At 36.8% G+C, this 19,799-nt stretch overlaps 1 protein-coding gene across 2 annotated transcripts in view; it reads left to right on the top strand.

Annotated features, from left to right (window-relative positions):
• Nucleotides 1–15,418, top strand: part of LOC148956113 (monocarboxylate transporter 13-like) — a 42,107-nt gene extending 26,689 nt beyond the window's left edge. Inside the window, exons 4-8 of one of the 2 annotated variants that reach the window (XM_089094930.1) lie at nt 2,262–2,425; nt 4,665–4,755; nt 8,363–8,508; nt 10,961–11,183; nt 15,159–15,418. In XM_089094930.1, coding sequence (XP_088951056.1) covers nt 2,262–2,425; nt 4,665–4,755; nt 8,363–8,508; nt 10,961–11,183; nt 15,159–15,418 — 884 coding nt within the window. Of the gene's footprint in view, nt 1–2,219; nt 2,426–4,664; nt 4,756–8,362; nt 8,509–10,960; nt 11,184–15,158 lie in introns of both variants that reach the window. The other variant, XM_089094878.1, reaches the window with a different exon arrangement.
• The last annotated feature ends 4,381 nt before the right edge of the window (nt 15,419–19,799 follow it).

Raw genomic sequence — 19,799 nt, 5'->3', positions numbered from 1 at the left:
CTCTCAGTTGTATTCTGGTTATTTTTTATTGTGGTTGTGTGAGGGTGGTAGTAAGAGAACGGTGATAATTAGTTATAGTTCCGTTTTTCATTTTAAGATTTGTAATAAGTTGGAGGAGGTTATTCCGTGCTTTTATTTTCTCTATCTTCTTTTTTATTTATTTATAATTTTACGTTGTTGATAGCGATGTATATATCAGGGTCTTTTTTGAAGGGTGTATAGCCTAAACAAGTTTGCTTCTGGTGGTTGATTTATTTGTTTGATTTAAATAAAAACCCTTATTAAGTTATTAAGTTAAAAGTTGATCGGAAATGTTTGGGGAAATGATTGGCGTGTGGGGGAAGGAGATTCTCCCTCCGAATACTTTCGACTATTAAAAGGGGCAATAGCCCTTTCAATTTCCAATCGAATGAGCCCTTTTTGAAATTTTTACGACAGTGCTTTCTATAAAAACATTATATGCCCCCAGGGCATAACTTAAAACCTTGGCCCTGAGGACTGCGGGGGGTTGTCATCCTCAATGACCTAATTTCCAGAACTTTCAACTCCGTTGAACAACATGGTTATCTCAAAATTTTTGTTGGATGTGTTTGGGGAAATGGTGGGTGTGAGAGGGGAGTTAGTTACCTTCCAATCACTTTCGACTATTAAAAGGGGAATTAGTCCTCTTAATTTATAATTGAATGAGCCCTTTTCAAGTTTCTACGACAACGCCATGTATAAAAACCTTATATGCTCCCAGGGCATAACTTACAATCTGCCCCCTGGGGGCTGTCAGAGGTTTGTCATCCTCAAATACAGATTATTAGAACTATTCAGCAATGCCGAAGAACACGGTTATCTCAAAATTTTGGACAAGAGAGCTTAGGAAAGTGTTGAGTAGAAGATGCATTTTTGTTGTCCTCCCTTCCCTTTCGACTATAAATGAAGGCACTAGCCCTGTGAATTTTCATCCGAATATGCCCTTTTTGAAGTTACTACAACAGTTCTTTCTATAAGAACCGTATATGCACCAAGGCTATAGTTTACAGCCCTTGGTCTGAGGGCTGTGGGGGGGGGGGGGGGTGGTCAACCTTAAAGACATAATTTCCAAAACTTTCAACTACGTTGAACAAAATGGCTCATTCAAAAGGGCACTAGCCCAATCAAATGAGCCATCCTCAAAGGCATAATTTCCAGAACTTTCAACTACGTTAAAAAAAATGGCTATATCAATATCTTGATTGTCTGTGTTTGGGGAAATAGTGGGCGTGAGAGGGGGTTAGTTGCCCTCCAATCATTTTCTACTATTAAAAAGGTCACTAGCAATTTCAATTTCCAGTCGAATGAGCCCTTTTTGAATATTCTAGGACAACGCTTTCTATAAGAACCTTATGTGCCCCCAGGGCATAACTTACAACCCTTGCCCTGAGGGATGTGGGTGGTTGTCATCCTTAAAGACCTAATTTCCAAAACTTTCAACTATGTTGAAAAAAATGGCTGTCTAAAAATGTTGATTAGATGTGTTTGGGGAAAAGTTGGGCGTTAGAGGGTGGTTAGTTGCCCTCCAAACACTTTCGACTATTAAAAGGGGCACTAGTCCTTTAAATTTCCAATCGAATGAGCCCTCTTTCAAGCTTCTCCGGCAATGCTTTCAAGAAAAAACTTATATGCCCCCAGGGCAAAACTTATAACCCTTGCCCTGAAGACTTTGGGGGAGTGTCCGGATCAAAGATATGATTTCCAGAACTTTCAACTGCGTTGAACAAAATGGCTATCTCAAAATTTTGATTGGATGTGATGGGGAAAATGGTGGGTGCGGAATGGGTGTTAGTTGACTTCCAATCACTTTCGACTATTAAAAAGGCCACTAGCCATTTCAATTTCCAATGGAATGAGCCCTTTTTGACGTTTCTACGACAATATTTTCTATAAAAACCTTATGTACCCCCAGGGCATATTTTACAGCCCTTGCCCTGAGGGCTGTGGGGGGGGGGTTGTCATCCTTAAAGACTTAATTTCCATAACTTTCAACTACGTTGAACAAAATGGCTATATTGTACTTGTCTAGAATCTGGGTACACACGAAAGAAAGACCACATCGAAATCTCAAAGCCGCTATTGATAAATAATTTATTGAGGTTCTCACCCCGTGAAAAAGATTCTACACCCGTCATAAGGAAATAAACTGGACTCATAATTTTTGGATATCTGTTTTTAAGTGTCTTTCCCCTTTTCAGGAATCGGACTTTGGATAATTTACAGTCCTCTTCTTCTTCTAGTTGAAAAGCACTTAAAAAAAAAAAGGAACCTGGCCATGGGTATTACCATACTTGAATCAGGCTGTGGAATGCTAGTGCATCCCCGTTTTGCCACTTGGCTCCAAGATCAGTATGGCTGGCGTGGAGCTCATATACTGTATGGTGTCCTTATACTCAGTTGTTGTGTAAGTATGGATATGCGTAAGACAGACATATTTCAATAGAGAGAGTATAAAAAAATAGGCACTATAGCACAGCGCAAGGAGAATTAACTTGCTATAACTGTGGCACTACGGGGCATTTTGCAAGAAACTGCCACAGTAAATATGACCAAAACCACATACAACGACAGCCAAGGCCATGACCCATAATGAGGAAAAAAATTACGCATTTGCAGAGTCGCATAAAATATACGGAAAATTGAACGGGGAATTAGTTGAAGTTGCATTTGATTCTTGCAGTGACCAAACTTATGTGAGAACTGACCTAATTAATAGAACGGAGATAGACCATAAAAACAAGATTAAAACATTATGTTATTATGAAGACAAGCACCCATGCCCGTCTGCTTGGGTTAAAATAGAAATTCCAAAGAACGACGGTAGAGTCCAAAGAAAAACGATAAAAGTAGGCTTAGTACCTACGCTAGCAGTGGATGTTTTAGTAGGAGGAGACTTTGGGGATATCGGAAATCTCCTATCCTTAAAAGCGACTTCTTTTTTCAGTGGCAAAATTACAAAACTACACTTAGACGGAAATTTTTTTTGGGAGTAAAGCAAAGGTTTAAAGGCTGTACATAACAATTTCCCAATATTGGATGTGAGGGCTTTTGTACAAGCTACTATTGGCCTTAAAGGAATGCCTTGCTTGTGTAATTTTGGTAGACCATAAAACTTTGGGCAAAAGTTACCGCGGGGGAAAAACTTATTGTATAGCTGTGGACTAATTTTTGTTTTAAAGTTTTTAGTTCATTTATAATTTTGTTTGCAAATTGATCAGTATGATCGTGGGCTATAGTTCTATATGTTGTCTCGTCATTTAGATGAGAATAAATTTTTGTGTCGTAATCTGTCGTATCCATGACAACCAGAGAATTGCTTTTATCTGCTTTAGTTATAATAATGGATGAATCTTTACGGAGATTAGATAGTATTTTTAGGTCATACAAATTATCTGGTTTTTTGTTGGCGGGAGAATTAAGTTTTTTTTTATTGTTGTAAAGAATATCTGTAAGACTAGCCCTTACTTCATCTGGGTTGGAAATAGATGTATAAAATTTGTGCACAGAGGATTCTAGAGAAGAAATTAAATCTGCCACAGGGAAATGTCTTGGAAGAAAGGAGAATTTTGGACCTTTTTCGAGAATTTGAATTTCCTTTGGTTCAAGTGTTCTAGAGGATAGATTAACAACAGCCGGTCCAGGAGTGAATCTTAGAGTGTAAGTAGGGCTATTCCTCGAAAATTCATATCTTAGGTTTTCCAATTTCTTAATAAGTCGTTCCCTTGATAAGCGTAAATCATGACTAAACATAACTAACATAAATAATAGGGGAGACAAAGAGGGCCAAGACCCATGGGGAATAAAACAAGATGATCACAAAATAGAGTTGAACGACCTACAACAGGTTGGGGAAAAGTTGGGAGATATTGAACTTTAGGTTGGATTGAAGAAAATTGGGAAGAAATCTGAGACTGGTTTGATCAACTCAAAAGAGATTTCGATCCTTTATGAGGGCGAGGAATCCCTTAGGGAAGATCCCCTGCGGGAAAATGTGAAAGATGGCACTTTTCCTCAATGCACAACTGGCGGAAAAGTTGTGAACCCTTTACTAAGACCTTTCCTTTCCAGCCTTCAATTTCCTCTTCAGCCCGCATCGACAAGCATTATTCATTCAATTAGTTTAGGGGATGGAACACAGAAAAAGTCGATTCATGGTTCGCTTAGATTTTTACTTCATTTCCCTGAACCTCTATCATTTTCAAAGGCCTTTGTATTTTTGGCCTTAGATTATTTCAAATTATGCTAAGGGTCAATTTGCATTTTAATTGAGATGTGGGGTTGTTTCCACCGATGGAAATTAAGAAGCTAGTTCAGCTAATTTCTCATGATGGCTGGCATCATCGATTGTCCTGGCATCATCATGTGCTGTACATTGAATATGCTGGCATAATACTGGCATCATCATGCCTTTCATATCTTTAAATTTACTAGATCAGTCTTAACTCAACAGATCTCTTGGAAGAAATAAAGAAATATTGCTAGAAACAAATGACGAAAATGAAGGTTGACGTTTTTTTGTTTTTTTACCAAGTAATTACCTGTATTACATTATATATATATATATATATATATATATATATATATATATATATATATATATATATATATATATATATATATATATATATATATATATATTTTAGATCTTTGGAATGCTGTGCTTTGTATTTGATCTACGAATAAGACAAACAAGAAGATCAAATAATGTCGAAGAAGAGGCAATTGAGGGAAAATGTAAGTTATAGTTTTCCTGCCATGATCGCTCTTACTAGGTTGTAGCTAATGCTTCAATCATGACAAAAAGTTCATTGCAAATTCTCCCCAGAAACTAGTTAACATTGAAATCTGTGAAATCTAATAGATGATAGAATTTGTGAAAAACCTTGTAAATACAAGCAATCACTTATAATTGAGCCATTAAACATCTATCTACGATGTTGTGCTAGCCTGCTAATGTTTCAGTAGCTTACAGGTGAGCTGACGATTTATGAAACTTACTAAGGGGGTTGGTAGGGGGAGGGTGCGGGAAGGGTTTTTGTAAACCTCCAGTTAAGGGTTCTGGAACATAACTATAACAATAGTACCTGTTTTGTACTTCAGAGCTTTTCCACTTATGAAGTGGCACCAAAAGTGTTGTTTTCAGTACTATATCGCACTTGCTAATGGTAGAATTGATAAAAAAAAAAAAAAAAAAAAAAAAAAAAAAAAATTAAGCTTAACTCTTAGAAGTTCTCCTAGCGCTAGCCCAATAGCCTCAGCTTTTCCACTTGAGACATGACACAAAAAGTGTCGTTTTTAGTGCCATTTGGAAACTATAGATAGTGAAATTGATAGAGAGAACATAGATATGAGCAATATCTTTTATATGAGCTATAAAAAATCTGCCTACGATGTTCTGGTAGCCCCCTAGCGCCACCACTTGAGAAATGGCATAAATTTCAATTTTAGTGCCATGTGGCACTTGCAGATGGTGGAGTTTATAAAAAGCACGTATATATAAGAAATAGCTTTCGAATCAGCTATTAAGCATCTCTCTATGATGTTCTGATGACCCGTTAGGCCTGGAGAAAAAAAAACAGAAAAAGAGGGAGACAGATGAGTGCTACCGATGCAGAAAAGCCATTTTCCTTGTTGTTCAAGGAGGGGGACTGTAAGTTCCCTGTATGAGGTTTTCGACAATTCTGATTCGAATGTTACACTTTTCATTTTGATCTAACGTCATTTTGGAGGGAGTTCAGGTTTTTTTTCGAAATCACCATAAATTTCTTTTTGCAATAAACTTTTACTTTTAAGACAAACCGAAATAATAGTTAATAATAATAATATTAATAATTTATCTATAACCCACTGCACAAACAATGTGAAAAATAGTGGAGTAAAGAGAAAAAGGAAAGAAAAAATAAACACACACAGCACTTAAAGTAAGATAAACTAATAAAAAGAAAATTCAGCGAAACAAACGAATGAGACCATGGGACAGTTTTTCATAGGGATTTGCAGACAGTTTTATATGTAAATCACCAAGTTTTTCACTTATATCAGGTGCGTTATACGTTTTTGTATAATACGGCGATTACGAAATGACAACGGAAGATACAACAAGAGTTTGCATTACCGATAATAATATTTTCTTAATTTAGATAGGTCGTTCTTCCTAATCAAAATTTAAATACCTGAAAGGCACAAAATAGGATGGTCACAGGAAACAGAATACAGCGACACTAAAGCTTTGCGATTGTATTTCGAACGATTTGCAACAATCTTGGAAAACCGACATCTAATCTTGGTATATGAGTCCCTAACAGCTGACTGACGAAAACAAAACAAACCATTACAAAGAATTACGATACGCCAGCGTAAACTTCCCGCTGAACACACTGGATAATAATTGCATTCAAAAAGACTATTCGTAGCATTACCATTGAAACAAAGATACTTGTACTTTTCCATATTTAAATTAAGTCCAATATCTAAAAAACCTTTTCTCATATTATCCACCATTTTAGACAAAGAAAATTTGCTCCTATTAATAAATAGGATGTCATCCACGTAAGCAATATATGATGCATCAGAAGAACCAAGAAAGCAAGTATCAGCTATCTTAGAGAGCATTCTAGCAATACAAAGCTTAAAAACATAAGGGGACATTAACCCCGTTACCATTCGTTAATTAGTGTCAGACGGCAATTTTTTTCACTAGGCAGTTTTTTTCAAACACGTTTTTTAACTTTTAGTTACTATGGGCTGTGGTTCGCTCTATACTAGGTTGCAGCTACCGCTGCAACCATGATACCAAACCGTCGAGAAGTTTGCTGAATGTATGATCTGAGCAAACCGATTTCAGAGCCACAAGGATAAATGACGGGCGACGGAATGCACTAGATTTGTATAATTTAGGCTATATATTTGCACATTGGGGGGGGGGGGTAAGGTTAGGTTGACTTTTGTTTTTAACCCCTTTCTGAGATTTCTTTTACCCCCCCCCCTTTAATGTACAAATTTTTAGCCCAAGTTATAGCATTATATAAATTCAAGTATTATAGTTTCATCATGTTATGGCATCTTTAATTATGATTAACCTAACAGCACTTCTTGAGTGTGTTTGTTATGATACATAAGTACCAGTAATTTTTTTTTCAAGAGGGTATAGACTAATACTACCAATTTTCTGTGTTTTTTTTTTTTTTTTTAAGTTAATCGCTGATGGTGGAATTTGTAGGAAGGACATAGAAACGGGTTTAATTTGATATGGGACAGGGGGGAGGCAACTGCCCCCTCTAGACCCAAGTTTGCCCCCCAAACCTCATTTTTCCCCCCAGCTGAAATTTAGTTTCTGCAAAAAAAAATCTTGTCAAAACTAAGATAAGCCTTCATAATTCAAGCATCCAGATAAACAGGTCAGTTTTCTTTAGTATATCTTTGCCTCTATGGTAATATATGACTCATTTTTCCATTTTCACTATCATTTTCACTTGATTTGGGAAAATTGGAGCCAACTTTAACCCCCCTCCCCCCCTCAGAATTTTGACGAAATTATGCCACTGGACGTAGATATGAGCAATATCTTTTATATGAGCTATTAAAAATATGTCTAGATACATGCGATACTAATACGCCCAATAACAATATGCTCACACCGATACGCGTTATATAAATACGCCCGATACCGATACAGAGTGCTGTCCTTTCTCCAGGGACTATGGAGGGTCGTATCATCACCAAAACTAAATATATTTAACCTTAAACATAAGGTTAAACATAAGGTCTATCTCGAAATTGTGATAGGATGACTTTGGGGGGAGGAAACCTTCAGGGAGGGGAGGACCTTCAAGGAGGGGGGGCTAGTTGCGCTCCAATCTTTTTGATCGCTTAAGAAGGGCACTAGCAAATTTAATTCCCTTTTGAATGAACTATTACACATATCTTTATCATGTTCTGGTAAACCCCTAGCCCTGCTAGAAAAAAAAAAAAACAAAAAAAAACGGGAGACACATCAGTGCTATAACAAGGAAAAGTCATTTTCTTTGTTGTGCAAGGAGGTGGACTGTAATTTCTCTGTACAAAGGTTTCGACCATGGTGATTCCAATGGTACACTTTTCATTTTCATCTGACGCCATTTTCGAGGGGTTTCAGGCCTTTTTTTCGAAGTCACCATAAATTTCTTCTGTGAGCTATTAAACACCTGTCTACAATGTTTTTATAGCCCGCTCTCAGATCCTTATCTTATTCTATTTCTACCTCTGGACCTGATTAGGGATGATTTCAATAATTGTTCTCTATTGCAATGAATATCCCTAATCGACCTGTCGGCCAAATCTATGTTTTTTTTTTCTATTGCAGGGAATTGGCTTCGTTTGTGTACGCCCTATTTTAGATATCACCTTTTGAGAAGGAAACACGTTGCTCTTCAAGCAGCAGGCACCGTTTTCGGAATGCTGGGTTACTACGTGCCGTTCAATTGGATGAATGATGTAGCTGTTTCAAAGGTAAGGATTCCTTTTTTTCCGGAGGGGGGGGGGCATCAATACCGAGTAATAAGAATATTTTTGGAGCCTCACATAGTCTCAGAATTGAACAGGTCCCATTTATGATGAAATTAAATAAAAAAACAAGTTTTTTTTAACTGAAAGTAAGGAGCGACACTAAAACTTCAAACGAACAGAAATGATTCCGTATATGAAAGGGACAGTCCCCTCCTCAACGCCTCGCTCTTTACGCTAAAGTTTTTATTGTTTCAAAAAATAGAGTTGTGAGAAAGAGTCAAACTTTAGCGTAAAGAGCGAGACGTTGAGGAGGGGACAGCCTCTTTCATATACGGAATAATTCTGTTCGTTTTATTTTTTAATGTCGCTCATTACTTTCAGTTAAAAAAAACGTGTCTTTTATTTAATTTTTGAACGTTTTTGAATTAATGCAGGCTTTGATTTTGGCTCACCGTACATGAATAATTAAAACAAAATTTGCATATTAATTTTACTTTTATTTGGTTAAATGGCTTTCTCGAAAGTTGTTTATTTTTATTTACGAACGTTTTTATTAGTAATAAATATACGCAACTTACGAATTAACTTAAGTAACGAATATATTCATATATTTTTAATACGTATATTGGGGTGTTCGCCCCTAGTCAATACCTCGCTCTTTACGCTAAAGTTCGAATTTTGTTCCAATTCTTAAAAATGACCCCTTAATCACAAAGGCCGTTAATTAGAATAAATACCTCTTATGAAAGTACTAAAAAATCTTTGGCTTAAAGAGCGAGGCATTGACCAGGGGGCGAACCCAATCATATACGTAATGATATTCGTTCGTTGAAAGTTTTGATTTTGCTCCTTACTTTCAGTTGAAAAACTTTTTTTTAATTATTTTCTTATCGTTTTTCAAATAATACTGGGAAATCCGGCACCCACTTCATATTAGTTTCCCTTCCTCCATGGAAAAATCCTCCCACATACCCCCCCCCCCGCTACCAGAAAAAATCCCTCCAGAAAACGTCTGTATACTTCCCAATAACCAATACTATATGTTAACATTGGGTGAAGTTCATAACTTTCAGCCCTTCCCTCGGAGCCTTTAGAGATTAAGTCATCCTCAAAGGCATAGTTATTATGTTTTCGACCATTCTGAACAAAGTGGTTATTTAAAAATTTTGATCGGGTGACTTTGGGAAAACAATGAGTATGGAAGGGGGCCTAGTTGCCCTCCATTTTTTTTCACTTAAAAAGGGCACTAGAGCTTTTAATCTCCATTCGAATGAGCCCTCCCACGATATTCTAGGACCACTGAGTCGATACGATCACCCCTGGGGAAAGAAAACAAAAAAAATAAATAAATAAAAACGCATCCGTGATCTTTCTTTTGGCAAAAAATACAAAATTCCACTTTTTTGCAGATAGGAGCTTGAAAGCTCTGCAGTAGGGGTCTCTGATACGCTGAATCTGATGGTGTGGTTTTCATTAAGGTTCTCTATCTCTTAGGGGTGTTTCCCCTTTTTTCGAAAATCGTGCAAATTTTTTCAGGCGCGTAGCTTTTGATGGGCTAAATTTAATGAATCTTATATATTTGAAATCAGCATAAAATACAATTCTTTTGATGTATCTATTGGTATCAAAATTCCGTTTTTTAGAGTTTCGGCTACTATTGAGCCGGGTCGCTCCTTACTTACAGTTCGTTACCACGAACTGTTTGAATCCAAATCCATAAAATTATGTGGGGACAGTCCTTGAAGCTACCAAATGGTTCCTGAAGGCATGATGTGTGCCCCCAAAAAGGTTATATTATTATCTTGGTTTGGCTTGGTTTTGTTATCTTGGGCTCTTGGTTTCTTATATATTGACTTGTCGAATTTTGACTTGTTTGACTTGTCGAATTTTACGGTGGCCACCCTCAACATTATGTTGTCTTTTTTTCAAGAAGATGAATGGGTAACTGAATAAAAAACACAAGTCTAAATGGTATTTCACAGTTTCATTTTACGTAAAGCACTCTTAAAGACTAATCGCTTTCTAGTTAGATTATTATCAGATATTCTATTTGACTGCACAATATAATTTTGTGGATGTATGTTAAAATGATCAAACTTAATAATCAAACAGTTCGTGGTAATGAACTGTAAGTAAGGAGCCACCCGGCTCAATAGTAACCGATACTCTTAAAAACAGAACTTAGATACCAATAGATACATCAAAAGAATCACGCGCCTGAGAAAATGTGAAATGCCATTTAGGCTTGTGTTTTCTATTCAGTTACCCTTTCACCCTTATTGAGAAAGGGTCGTCCAATATTAGTTTTGTGCTTTTAATTTTAAGGTTTGTTTTCTTTTATTTTTATCAGTTATATTCTGCACTGAGGACGGTCAAGCGGAGGTCTTGACCGATATATTTGCATAATAAAATTTTTTTTTTTCACTGGCTATTAATTTTCCTCGTTTTCTTTCAGAGCATTGATGTAAATTTAGCGTGTTACCTACCCTACGTGATGGTTTCGGCAAACATAGTCGGCCGTTTATCTGCCGGTTTTATGGCAGATATCATGAAAATAGATGTCCTCCAGATAACCACCATTTCCACTGCGCTGAGTGGGGTATTCCTCCTCAGTTTAGCGCTTGCTGGTGGCTTTACTGCAATGGCGATAATTTATGGCCTTTATGGCCTTGTTGCAGGTAAACTTTCTTTTTTATGTTCCTTCCTCAGTTGGAGTTGGCGTAAACGTGAAAATTACGTAAACGTGAAGATTATTGGATCCCTGCCCTCGGTACTGCTTATCCTTTGGGGGTTGAATGATCGAGTGGCTAAATATGGAGATATGTCTAATGTTGTTGTTAATTGTATATTATGGTTTAATGGATCATCCTTCTTTTAATCATACCATTAAACCTAAAATCGATCAGGGCATAGGAAAAATAATAGAAAAAAGAATATAGATTTAAATATTTATTTGAGGGATTTTTGCCAGCTATTTGAGTCTAATGGCATGTCTAGTATAATAAAATGTTTAATTAAGCAATAAAAAAATAATTTAATAAAATTATTTCGGATCATACATAATAATAGACCAAGTAATTCAAAAACTAAATTAATTTATGATACGGTATGTATTTTAGCTAGAACTAAATATATTTCAAAGAATAAAAAGTCTGATAACACTGTTAATAAGGAGAAGAGATTATATTTATTTATATATTTTAGAAGTAAACAAATAGAGGGTATAAATTTACCTGGAATTTTAAACCAGAGTGATGTGAAACAGGCCCTTCCTAGTAATTTAAATTATAAGAATAATCCGATTATAACATATAAGTTCTCAAAAATGATACGACAAATGATTTTTAATTATAATTTAATATTTAAGAAATTTGACAAGGATAGTAAATGGAAACCTGTGTGTAAGTGTGAGCAATTTCTATCATTTGTAAATCCAACTTACAAACATACTATAACAGGAGATTTAGCAATAACAAAACAAATTGACCTGCAGAGTGTAAGAAAAGTGGGGGCTAAATTCCATCTTTCTAATCATCTAAAACCCTCTAATGTGCTTAGTGGGTTTAATTATGCTTTTGATTTGTTTATTGGTAAGTGGTGCAAAAAAGAGAAAATTAATAAAAATAGTTTTCAGAATTGGAAAAATTTAATTATTATTAGGGCTCAAAAAAACAAACATAATAATGCAAATAATCGTAATATTGAGGTAATTTTGTATAGTGCTAAGATAAAACAAGCGATTGCTAATATAAGGAGGGATTTTGTAATTGCACTTACTGATAAAGCGAATAATAATTTTGCAATAATTTGTCAGAAGCTATATTGTGATGCTTTGTCAAAGGAGCTAAGTACAACGAATACATAAAAGAAATAAACCACGCTTTATTGTGGGTGCAGCCAAATACCTCGTATCGCAACCGTTTACCACCTTTGAAATCCGAAATGCTGTAAAACGGTTAAATAATAATCGAGCCCCTGGCGTCTGTGGTATTTCTGCAGAACTCCTCAATTACGGGGGTGCAGTGATGATTCTGTGGCTCCAGATAATCTTCTCAGCTGTATGGACGACAGAAAGCATACCGGATGACTGGCGTGCCGCTCTGGAATGTCATATTGCCGTCATATTGTCATATTGCTGACATTCATATTGAATGTCATATTGCCGCTCTGGAAAAGTAAGGGCAGCCGTCAAATCTGCTCCAACTATCGTGGGATCACGCTTCTCTCCGTTCCTGGTAAACTCTTCGCCATGTCACTCCTGGACAGGTGTTCCACCTTTTTGCGTAGAAAGAGAAGAGTCCAGGAAGCCGGATTCATGCCCGGCAGGTTGACGACGGAGCAAATGTTTACTATGCGCCAGTTGATCGAGAAGACGCGGGAGTTCCATCAAAAAGCGTACATCGCATTCGTGGACTTTAAGGCTGCCTTCGATTCTGTTGATAGCCATTCATTTTGGCCGATACTAAGAACTACGGGTCTACCCAAGAAATATTGCTCACTTTTTAAAAAGCTGTATGAGGGTACGGAAAGCTGCGTGCAAATCAATAGAAGATGCAGTCCCACATTCTCGGTGAAGCCTGGCGTCCACCAAGGTTGTGCCGCCACCCCGAGCTTTTCAACTGCGTCATAGACCATGTTATGGCCAGGATGATGAATCGCCTTCAATTTGGTCTTCAGTTAGGAGACTGGGTACTCTCTGATTCTGACTTCACCGACGACATAGCGCTGGTTGCGAGCACCGTCAATAGGATGACCATAGCTATCCAGGTGCTCTCAGAAGAAGCCTCGAAAGTTGGACTGAAGATCAACTGGCAGAAAACCAAAGTTATGCTCCTTGAGCCCCCCACATCCTGTTCTACTGTAAAGGAAGTCAACATCGGAGGCAACCGAGTAGATGTGGTTGAAGACTTCACTTACCTGGGATCTATTCTGTCGAATGATGGCTTGATCACAAAAGAGCTTACATCTCGAATTGCCAAGGCCTCAGCACTTGTTGGGAGGCTTAGCAGCATCTGGCGAAAGCCAAACATAAGCCGATTTACCAAAATGCGCATCTACAATGCGTCAGTCAGCACTGTCCTGCTGTATGGAGCGGAGACGTGACCAGCTGCCAAATCTATCCTCAGTGCCGTCGATGTCGCTCAGACGAAACATCTCCGAAGAATCGAAAGACTTCACTGTACTGACCTCGTTAGCAACCATACTCTCCTATCACGTACGACTCAAACTCCTTTCTCAACGCAACTTGCCCAGCGTACTGTTCGGTGGTACGGCCACCTCCTTCGTATACCACGCGACACCCCAGCACGGGTCGTATTTGACTTCGATCCCAACCTACACGGATGAACACGACCCAGAGGACACCCGCACACTAGGTGGAAAGACAAAGCCGATGAATTCCTCACCCAAGCCCAAATCCTGGTGGAAGAAGCTGCGATCCTGGCAAGCAATAAGTCAACCTGGAGGCACCTAGTCTCATCGTTCACTACGCCGAAACCTCGGCAGGAGCCTTAAGTCAAGTAAGTAAGTCAAGAATTGCGTGACTGAACTATCATGTATTTTAGGGGAAATTAAAAATAAATTTAAGTCATATTGCTCGGGAATTAGAAAAATTTCTAATTTTAATCCATATTGGAGTGTTAATAATTCACTGCAAAATTTAAAAAGATTAATATGAAGACTTTTCTTTTGTCTAATTTGGCTAATTGATAAAAAGAACCCAAGTAATATAATATATTTGCTTTCAAATAATAAAAGATATTTAGATGACCTTCTGGTGATAAATTGTGCAGAGTTTTTTAGAGATTTCGCATAAGGTATACCCACCAGAGTTAAATCTGGAACCCAGCAATGGGAAAGACAATTATGACCATTTTCTATATTTAGATATTAATGTTACACCTAATAATGCACTAGTTTTTAAAATATATAATAAAACAGATGATTTAAATTTTGAAATAGTCAATTTCTCATTTCCTAAAAGTAATATACATTCAAATATAACGTATTCATCGTATTTTTCCCAACTATTTAGATATGCAAGAAATTTTACTAAATTCATTGATTTTAAAAGTAGAGGTAAAACATTTAGCCATAAATTAATTGTAAGAGATTTTTCCGCCTCTTTGAGTGCCATAAATACTAGCCTAAATCAAAACATAATTCAGTTAGTAAAAATTAGAAAAAAACAATATCTGAAATTTTTATTATACGGTGAAAAAAAACTTAAGTGAAGGTCTGGATATTTTTGGAACACGTCTTCCAGACATTTGAACCAGTGTGTTGAACTCAGTAGGCTAGTAACTCAATATAGGCATCTGGAAAGTCCTTGGTGTTGCATACTTTGGATTTTACCAGGAATGTCAAAGTAATTCGTGAGCTCAAGATCGAGAGTAAAATTGTTGACCATTTTAGCTAATGGTAGGGGCTATATCAAACTAGTCACCAACTATATTGTAAATATAAAATTCAATTTTATTTCACTGATAGAATATCGTTAGAATTAAAAGCTACTGATGTTTCATACCTAATTTATCACATTAACGAGCATTTAATATTAGTCAAAATCACATTTACTCTGCTGTCTTTATTGCATTATTATTTAATGAAATATTTTTTTCTTTTTGTATGTGATTTTTTCTTCTGTTTTTCAGGCATAATTATCACGCTTGCTTCCAAAATTTATTTGGAAAGGACCCAGGACAACAGTGCCCTGAAAGAAATATGCCTCAGAGTGTTTTGTTGTGTTACGTTTATAAAAATTAGAATAAAGTATACTTATCAAAAGGATCCGTATAATAGCCAGATTTATCAAGTATCAAGAAATGAATTCGAGTGTGTGTATCAGTCAACGTGTATGTGCACGCACCTGCGTGAATGTGGGATGTTTGTGTCTGAACATTTTTTATTATAAAAGCAGAGATCTTCTTTTGTGTCTTCATTTCTTAGAGTGGTATTCCCTCTCTTTCTCTATCTTTCTGTCCTATATTTTATATAAGATAAGATTTATTGCAAAAAGCCTGCGGACCATAGCAACACAGAATACAGTCTACAAACAAAGCTCAGGAACAAAATACAACTTTAAATAATATAAATCAAAAAAGAAAAAAAAGAAAAGAGAACAAAAAAAAACGACAAAACAGAAACACACCAAGGTTCAACATTTTAGTCAACAAACACTAACCATAATAAACTTCAGATCCGAAAACCGTAACTAGCTATCCCCTCAAACATGATTCCCTGTGTTTAATCCCTAAACGAAGAAACTTACACAACAGTACACATGCGTTCCTATCAGTCATCCGCTCAATTAACCAGCATTCACTCCCAAACACTCGTCCAAAAAATTAATTTCGCAACTCAGACAGCTCTTCACACTCGGATACAAAATGAAATATATTCTCATTCACACATCCACATATAGGGCAAAATAGGGGCCAGCCTAAACTTTCCAAAAAATTTCCTTCTCTCAACTAAATCCAAACTATCCTCTCTTATCAACCACAAATTCTTCAAATCCTCTTTATTCAACCCAAATTTAAAATAAACCTCCTCCCCCCAACAGTCTTTAGCTTGGGAGTAAAACCTCAAAGACATAGATTGGTCCTTATGAGCCTGCCACTCTTGGATTTCTTGGTCATTTAGGGTTCGCTGGAATTCCCTCCATGCTGACACGCTTTCACACATTGGGCCTTTTCCTTCAGTCCACATCTCTGAAAAGCCACAAAAGTCCAGTATTTTCTTGACCTGGTTTGGCCATGAATCACGTCTACCATCCTTCAAGGTCTCCAAATAAAGTTCTGTTTTTGATATAAGAAATATCAGAAACAGAACTAGAACAAGATCTTGGAATATTTGCAGACTGTAACGTATCATTCGCTCCTCAACATGATGCAGAAATAAAGGAAGCTTCAAAGGTTGCCGAGCTCCTGAAAAGAAACTTCAGGTTAGACAATTTGCAAGTGCTTGCTGCACTTTATAGGATACTGGTGCAATCCATCTTAAAGTGCCATAATACCGTTGCCATACTACCGTCTGACCTTTATACAATAAAGATTTTGATGTTCTTGAGAGAGTAAAACGAAGAATAACTAAATTCTCACCAAGCCTCTGCATCCTCCCTTATCAAGAGTACCTCCGGTGCCTGAGTCTACCTGCCCTTGCTCAGAGATTTATACGTTGTGTCATGGAGCAAATGATGTGCCTGCTGATAAGATAATTAACATTCACTGAAAGCACCTAAGAGGACATGATTTTAAAATCAGATGTGTGCAATTCTATAGAGGTATTGGGCGTTGGACTTCGCAACATCGTATTATGCGTGTATGGAACCATTCATCAGCTGAGGTTGTCATGTTTCCCACGGTTTCTACTTTCAAAAACCCAATTAAATGCAATATCCTATAGCAAAATGTATGTCATAAAAATCCGAAGAGATATCTGAATTGAAAAGAAGTTACGAGTCAAAGAGAAGTCAGTGGTATTCTCATTATTGTAATTTAAATACTTGTTAACCAGCATTGTTTCAGTAATATATTATCATATATTACCACATATTAGTGGGCCGCCACATTTTAAGGAAATTTGATTATGCAGAAAAATCACGTGTCCTAATAGTCGTCCCAGTGATGTAAAGTGTTTACTCTTTTAACAGCGTCCAACACAAGTGTTTTACTTGTTGTTCTATGGTGTCTCGATTACTTCAGTAGATGTAAGAACACAAGTTAAATTCAAGATAAAACGCTAGTGTTTTACTCTCTGCACTCATATTCCAATCCTTGCGATTTCATTACCTATTTCTAAAACAAGAAAGATAATATTTTACTATTGCTTTTCATCTGATATTATATTTGGCCTCCTACGGCTGATAATAACAAACACCATCAGCCAATAATTTTTGACCATATGGCTAACAGAGGGTTTAAAATCGTGACATAGAAAAATGCTATGACTAAGAAAGTTTAATTCTTTTTTACTGGCTTTAAGTCTCATACAAAACAACCAATGAGGTTTCACGTTCTTTTGCTGGCTCAAAATTCTGCATAGAAGAGTTTTTATTTGGCTTTAGTCTTCGAAACTGTAATTAGGACATCTCAAAAAGATGTCAGATCAAAATGATAAAATAAAAGACAAAATTCATTTACAACTGCTGCACTTAAACTTTGGGGTAATGTCAAAATTAAATTCATTTGCCTGTACTCTAAATCTCAAAAGGCTCTTTGATGCTTGCCTATTTGTTTGAGGGTCCAAGCCCCAGATCAAATTCCCACTTGAGGAGTGTCACCCCTTGAGGAAATTATAGAGTAGTAAATGAAACAGCATTTGCACGGGATTCTGACTAATGGACAATTCTGCTGGGCTTGGTATGTTTTGACGGCATCCGGGCTGAAAAACCTCTTCCTATCTAATTTATCTATTATGGGCTGCCTCCCCATAGTAGCATAATATTTGTAGACATGAATCTATAATGAGTTGGAGGTAATAGGTTTGAGATTGTCTGTGCATGATTTCGACTCTTGTTGATAGAAGACCATTGCCAAGTGCTGAAAACCATGTTTTGACTAAGGTAGGCCCAGGATGGCACAAAGACTCCATTCATGGAGGTCCCAGGGACTTCTTGCTGTCCGGTTCTAAGCCAGCTTAAGCACTTCGGTGTACACTTGAGAAGATATGTGATCCCTGTCCTGCACTGTTATCCGGGTTCATTGCTTTTCCTGAGGCAAAAATAATTTCAGTGATTTAAAGAACATGAAAATTGGAACTTGGAATGTTACGACGTTAAAAAATGACTATCGTATCAACATTTTGACTGACAAATTCAGATGATTTGAATTGGATTTATTAGGAGTTTCAGAAACTCATATCCCAGGGGTAGGAAGAATGAAATTAGGTGATATAGATTTTTTTTTACTCAGGAAGGAAGGATGGGGTACATAGACAGGGAGTAGGGCTCATGATGAATAAGGAAGCTGCTAAGTCTTGTTTAGGATGGTAAGGTATTAATAATAGAATACTAATTGCTCATTTTATGACTAAGAAGTTCAGGGTATCAGTTATAGTATTATACACCCCTGTAGAATCGACTGACAGAGATACTAGTGACTCAGATGAATTTTACTTACAGTTACAGGAGCAAATAGACAGGGTCCCAGGTAGAAATATGATGTTATTACTGGGAGATTTTAATGCCCAGGTCGGTAGAAATAGGGATAGATGGTATCCTGGCCTGGGTAAATTTGGTGTAGGAAAACAAAACAGTAATGGATACTGACTTTTGCAATTTTGTAGGTATAACAATCTAGTTATAACCAACACGGTGTTTGGTCATAAAATGGCTCATAAGTTAACATTGTATTCACGTGATGGTAAGACAGCTAACCTTATTGATTATGTTATAGTAAACCAAAGTCTCTGTCTAGTCTGGATTTTACACCCTGCTGCAGTTGTCCTCCTATAGAGGATCCTCCCGTGATAGTGTTCCTGCATCACCATGCAATTTAACCCATTACTGGGAAAAGGTTTGTAACTCACGGGACTTGTGGACAAATCAATGGGCCCTTTTGAGGGGCCTTCTTCCTCCTCCGCCTGTTTTTATGACCCTGGGCGAGGGTGCCCCAGTTTCTATTATGAAAATATTCATTCATTGAGTGAATAAAGCTATTCATTCATTCATGCAATACTTCGCAATTCTTCTTCAGTAACGAGATCTAAAGATTTTGGTTTTACATGATTTTACTCAATCAGATACTGTTTATTTTACCCTATACACACAATCATTCAAATTGCCATGAGTCAAATCCTTCCCAGAATTTGGGAAACTGCTTAATGATCTTATTAACTGAAAATTTATATCAAATTTATATTTGCATAATTTCGGTTTAAGTTTTTCCTTTAGACCCAGTAGCCTATATTTGGTAAAGAAATAAAACTATAAGACAAATGGTCAATATCTACCAAATCATATTATTGAGTTAGGAATAAAGTGAATTCACCATTCAATGCCTTTTTTAAGCTGATTACAAATATAATAAGCATTTCTATCAGAAATGAATTTCAGCCCCCCCCCCCTATATAGCCTATACCTAACCCAACCTAACCTAACCTAACCCTGAATTGGTGAGAAGGAAAAAACAATTTCAGACGCCCTAATGAGCAGTTATATCAATCAGGGAAGGAAAAGGGCACTTATCTTCCTCTTGAAGATTTTGAAAAATACCTTTTCTTGGTATTTTCAGGAGATAATTACTTTTTTGGTATTTTCATCGAAAATTTTTAAAGATATCAGACCTGCCACT

The sequence above is a fragment of the Artemia sp. Qi Xiang Cuo genome, chromosome 1, assembly GCF_049724085.1.
Source record: "Artemia sp. Qi Xiang Cuo chromosome 1, ASM4972408v1, whole genome shotgun sequence".
In the NCBI taxonomy this organism is placed as follows: domain Eukaryota; kingdom Metazoa; phylum Arthropoda; class Branchiopoda; order Anostraca; family Artemiidae; genus Artemia; species Artemia sp. Qi Xiang Cuo.
Note: the sequence above shows the minus strand (reverse complement) of the source record. Positions and strands in the feature narration are given on the sequence as shown.